This window comes from Aegilops tauschii, chromosome 4 (genome assembly GCF_002575655.3).
Source record: "Aegilops tauschii subsp. strangulata cultivar AL8/78 chromosome 4, Aet v6.0, whole genome shotgun sequence".
NCBI classification, from domain to species: domain Eukaryota; kingdom Viridiplantae; phylum Streptophyta; class Magnoliopsida; order Poales; family Poaceae; genus Aegilops; species Aegilops tauschii.
In genome coordinates this window covers 183,763,388-183,768,178 of record NC_053038.3, presented here as the reverse complement: position 1 = coordinate 183,768,178, position 4,791 = coordinate 183,763,388, and the positions used below count along the sequence as shown (strand labels likewise).

The window sequence follows — 4,791 nt, the reverse complement described above, 5'->3', positions numbered from 1 at the left end:
TAGGTGTAGGATTTTGAGATGAGCATCACTTGGAAATTTTTCCTTAGTATTTCCTCGACCCCCTTTAACAGTACGGTGTTTTTTATGACTCGAGAAAGAGAAAATGAAACTACGAAAACAAAAGTCTTCACGCTTCATGTTCCTCGCATGAATGCCAAGTCTTCATGGTCAGACCAATTTCTTCACTTTCAAAGTCTTCAGAAAGTCTTCAGAAATCCAAAGTCTTCAGTCGAAGACATTCATTTTTAGGGGTCGACTTTCTCTGTAAATATCAAACTCCTCATAGACTTATAGACATGTGTACACTCATAAACACATTAGTCCCTTAACCTATAAGTCTTCAACACACCAAAATCACTAAGGGGCACTAGATGCACTTACAGGCGCCCTTTCCTGGTTGATCCTTGGCAGCTTCATCATCAGTTTCAGTTTCCTCATCCCCAATACTGTCATCTTCATTGTATTCGTCTAATTGGTCGTCATTCTCGTCAAACTCTTCTTCTTCATCATCCTCTTCTTTTGATTTTTTGGAACTTTGGACCTTGCCCTGTTTCTGTTCAGCGCCACAGACCTCCTTGCCCACTTTGCATGTGTGGGTATTATGTCCGTCAGTTCCCCCACACTTGCGGCAAGTGTAGCTGTTACGTGTGTCGTCTCCATTGGTAGAAACCTGGGCGGCTCCAATCTGCTTCTGCAGCTTTTGCTTTTTGACAATGGCATCTGTGCGGAGTGGGCATGTGCGGTAATTATGATTGGTCACCACGTTGCATAATCCGCATGCCCTTATCCCGAGAGGTTTGCCGTTCGGGCCAAATTCCACGCGTCTGATGGGGCGTGGCGGCTTTTTGGCTGCTGCTTTCGCTGCTTGCGTGTTACTCTTCCTCCCCTTTGTGTTTGAGAATATGGGTGGTTTAATTACCCTTTCCTGGTACTGGTGGTAGGATGTCCTGTTGTCATGTCGTTCGCCTTACAGCACCATCAAGCTCATGATCTTGCACGTGAGCATGTTGCTGCTCTTGAGTGTGCACATGGGCAAGCTTTGCTTGCTGTTGCTCCTCTTTCTCGTTGTCGAATGGGTCAATAGCTCCCAGATGGTTCATCTCGGATAAGATTGTAGCAATATCTTGCTCAATGGCTTCGTTGTCCGTGACACCTCCGTTTTTAGCAGAATGCATGGCGTCGAGTTCTTGTTCAAGTTTGTCCATGACGACCCGTGACCTCGCCATTTTCTCTTGGCTTCTCAAGCTTTTCTGTGCACCCTCATGTTCAGCTGCAGCAGTGCGCTTTCAATGCAATATTGGGAGGCCTTGTTTGACGCTACTGTCCTCAAGTCATTTCTGTTGAATGTTGGCTGGATGTTCGGGCGTTTGGTGTATCTCCTAAGGATGTATTTCTCTGGAACGCTGGCAGCCTTAATTGTCTGCATCATGCACATGACATGCAGGCAGAAAATACCTGTATTTTTTTGGAAGAGGTGCATGTTTTTTTGTCATTTCATTTGAACAAAAACTTTGCAAAAATAAGTAGTACAGTATGTAACATCTTTTTTTTAGTCCTCACCTGTGTGGTCCCATAGCTTGCACTCGCAGCCATATATTTCTCCCACAGAGTCTGCAACCACCTGGAAGGCGTGCTGAAACCACGCAAATAGTTTTTGCGGTTTATTGTAGCGCACGAGGTACTTTGTGGGCTCTTCCGTCTCTGTCACCGTGAAGAGGGTCCTCAGTTTTAGCATTTTTCTGATCTCACTGTACACAGCTCGTGAGTAAAGCTTTGCCATCTGAGTGTCAAACCCATAGAAGGTCAGCGTGTTTTGTTCCTTCTGCGCAAGCAAGAGTGATGAACAAATTATTAGTTTTCTCGAAGCAAAAACTTGTCTAACTAATAAAGTTTTACTTAAGTAAGCACGTTATTTTGTCTTACGATAGGTGATAGAGCTATACCCGGTTACCCATTGTCTCCTGGTTCTCTGTCTGCCTCCTAGTTTTAACGCAGGAGTTTACCTGGCTGACAAACCGGTGGAGGTTTTGTCTCTCACTTACGAAGTTCTTCTTGAGCACATAGTTCATGCTCTCACTTTGTTGTGTGGACGTCATTTTGGCACAGAAAATTTCTTTGAAGTAAGCTGATATCCATCTCTCATGCTCGTTCCACATTGCCACCATCGTGGCATCATCATGGAGGTTGTACTTATCCATGAGTCCTTTCCAGGCAGCCTCAAACTCAATTGGCATGAGGGGCCAGTTGAGGATTGATGTGAATTCATCCTTAAAGTCTTCGTGGAGGTTGTACAGGTATGCGAGGTGTTCCTTGTACTTCTTCATAATGTGCCAGCGGCACAGCTTGTGTACTGTGTTCCTGAAAGCATCTGGGATCGCCAAAGCCATTGTCGGGCACTGGTTTGGTAATGAGAAAAGAGACGTGGAGTGGTCAGCAGATGGTAGTGCATATATACAAATAGAACAGACACAACATTTTTACTGTGTTATTTTCCTTTTTTGGGCCGTGAGGGGTGGTGGTTTGGCGGTTGTACCTGTGAGGATGCATGTAGGAGCCTTCCCTCTCATGCACCTTAAAAATGTCATGAACAACCATCTGAATGAATCTGCATCCTCGTCTCTTATCAGTGTGAAAGCAAAGAATGTAGTCTGTAAGTGGTTGTTAGTACCCACAAACACCCCGAGTGGCATATGGTACTTGTTGGTCTTATATGTGCTGTCAAACGTTACGCAGTCACCAAAGTCTTGATACGCCCCTCAGCAGCTTGCGTTCGCCCAGAATATATTCTTCACTCTGTCGGACTCATCAAGTTGTATGTCGCAGAATAATTCCCTGTTTATCGCTTTCATCTCCCTAAAGAAGTTGACAGTCTTTAGGACATCGTCCACATCATCCATCCTTGAATTCTTTGCTTTGCTGCATATTAAAAGTGAACAGTCATTAAAAAATGCATGTTAAACTGGCATCAGGTCATGCGTTGCGTAATATGTTTGTACTGACAAAGGGAAAAAGATGGAGGGGGTTTATGGGAGGAGAACAAGTTTGTACTTACATGTTAATCGGGTATTTGGCATTCATTTCGAGGAAGTAGCTACCGGGGTCATCGCCCAGTATGCTCATGATTTGCGCGTGTTCAATGCCTTTGAACTGCAGGTACTTGACGTACTCCAAGATTGTTTTGTCAAAGTTTTTGTGGGAGTGCAAGAAGACAAGCATTTGGGGGGTGAGTGTTAGCCTATGGTTGTGTTCCCAGACTATCTCTTTTACGACAAGTGTTCCATCCTTTTCCCTCTTCAGCCTCATTTTAGCCCCCAGTTAGTCCTGGTTGTGGTCTTGTTCCGCTGTCTATTTGCTTCTGACACCTTCGATTCATAGACTCCATAGCACGTGAAATAAAGGTAGACTCTGGTGTTAACCTTGGAGCCTTCCCTGACAGCGAAATCCGCGTGCTTTGCATAGACGTTGTAGAAGTCTTTTGCTTCTTTGAAAGTTTCAAAGTGCATCTCTAGCCTTGGCAGAACGTAAGGTTCAATGTTAGGTGGCTGCACGCAACAGTGAGCAAACAAAAACACAGTTATGAAAATGTTAGATGGGGTGGTCATAGTACTAGGGTATGGACTGTGCTTGTATGTTTTTTTCTGAATGGATACTTACATGTGTATAGCTCTGTGCTGCCTCCGGTGTTTGCTGTTCACCCTGGTGTATGGGCGCGGGTGGTGTCACCCTCGGCACATGCAGCAATGCATCTCTTGCAGGGAGCAATGTTGATGAAGCTCTCCGTCTCTCATTGTACGGCCGTCTTCCCTCAGATCCGTTGTGAGGTCTCTCCAGTCTATATGGCTCATATCTTCTACTTGGCACCCTACTAGAGTGGCCAACATTTCTGTCTCTTTGGCCTGGTCTTCCCGTCGCAACCGCTTTTGCAGCACGAATGATTGATGTTGACCGAGCGACTGGTGGAAGCATGTGTGTCCTTGCCTTTCTGCATGCTCTAGGGAAGGAAAACATTTGTTGTTGGGAAAATTGTTGACCTTGTTGCAACCCAGCAGTGGCAAAGCTTGTATTCCCAGATATCAGTGTTTGTTGCATAGAAGAACCTATCTGTGCTTCTGATGATTCTGGTGTAGCTTGAAATCTGCCTGTATTGTTGAAGTATCCAGGTGCTATTTCTGGTTTTACCCAAAAAGGCGGTGCCCCATATCTTCTTGGCTCATCAAACCCTCGCTGCGTGTGTCAGCTTGGATGTTTCTGCAATGACATTCAATAGTTTTGGGATTAATCTTTTCTGCATTTTGTCAAATACATGATATGGGTAACATGTCATGCACTGAAGGTAATGTACAAGTCGAACTTACATCGCTGGGCGTTATTAAACTTTGTTCTCTATTTTGTATCTGATTTAGTTTCAGTCGAACTGATGAATGTACATGTCCAGCACTGATGTACTGATGTACTGATTTTAGCACTAATGCATTTGTTATGGAAAGTTTTTTATCTTTTTCCCTATAACTGATGCATAAACATTTGGTGCACTGCTTGTAAACCGAGCATTGAACTTCAGAGCAGTATGCATATGCATATATATAAAATTGATGCATGTCTTCCCTTTTTTTCACCTAGAACTTATGCAACTACACTAGAAGTACTCCTAGTTTATGTATCATTGAACTTATGCTCGTTCGAACTGACGCAACTACACGACATGTACTATTAGAAATAACAACATACAACATGCAGTGGTAGCTGAACCTTATATAAAGCCTAGTAGCTACTTGGGCTGATGCATACGTT

The 4,791-nt window shown here is 44.1% G+C and overlaps 2 protein-coding genes across 2 annotated transcripts; both read right to left on the bottom strand.

Moving 5' to 3' along the window:
- Positions 1-1,240: 1,240 nt before the first annotated feature.
- LOC109733597 (protein FAR1-RELATED SEQUENCE 5-like) lies at positions 1,241-2,387 on the bottom strand. Its single transcript, XM_020292821.1, has 3 exons — positions 2,004-2,387; positions 1,561-1,822; positions 1,241-1,455 (listed from the first exon to the last, which is right to left on the bottom strand). Exons 1-3 carry the CDS (start codon positions 2,385-2,387, stop codon positions 1,241-1,243), a joined length of 861 nt encoding a protein of 286 aa, XP_020148410.1.
- Positions 2,388-2,756: 369 nt separating this feature from the next.
- Positions 2,757-3,303, bottom strand: LOC109733596 (protein FAR1-RELATED SEQUENCE 5-like). The gene is made up of 2 exons (XM_020292820.1): positions 3,053-3,303; positions 2,757-2,916 (listed from the first exon to the last, which is right to left on the bottom strand). Exons 1-2 carry the CDS (start codon positions 3,301-3,303, stop codon positions 2,757-2,759), a joined length of 411 nt encoding a protein of 136 aa, XP_020148409.1.
- Positions 3,304-4,791: the final 1,488 nt, after the last annotated feature.

Excerpts from the sequence above, each read along its gene's own strand:
- LOC109733597 (XM_020292821.1), bottom strand. The coding sequence starts at position 2,387 with ATGGCTTTGGCGATCCCAGATGCTTTCAGGAACACAGTACACAAGCTG. Across the intron at positions 1,823-2,003 it reads TCCACCGGTTTGTCAGCCAG|AAGGAACAAAACACGCTGAC; the intron begins GTAAACTCCTGC and ends TTGCTTGCGCAG. Across the intron at positions 1,456-1,560 it reads CAAGCTATGGGACCACACAG|GTATTTTCTGCCTGCATGTC; the intron begins GTGAGGACTAAA and ends AAAAAAATACAG.
- LOC109733596 (XM_020292820.1), bottom strand. The coding sequence starts at position 3,303 with ATGAGGCTGAAGAGGGAAAAGGATGGAACACTTGTCGTAAAAGAGATA. Across the intron at positions 2,917-3,052 it reads GCCAAATACCCGATTAACAT|CAAAGCAAAGAATTCAAGGA; the intron begins GTAAGTACAAAC and ends TTTAATATGCAG.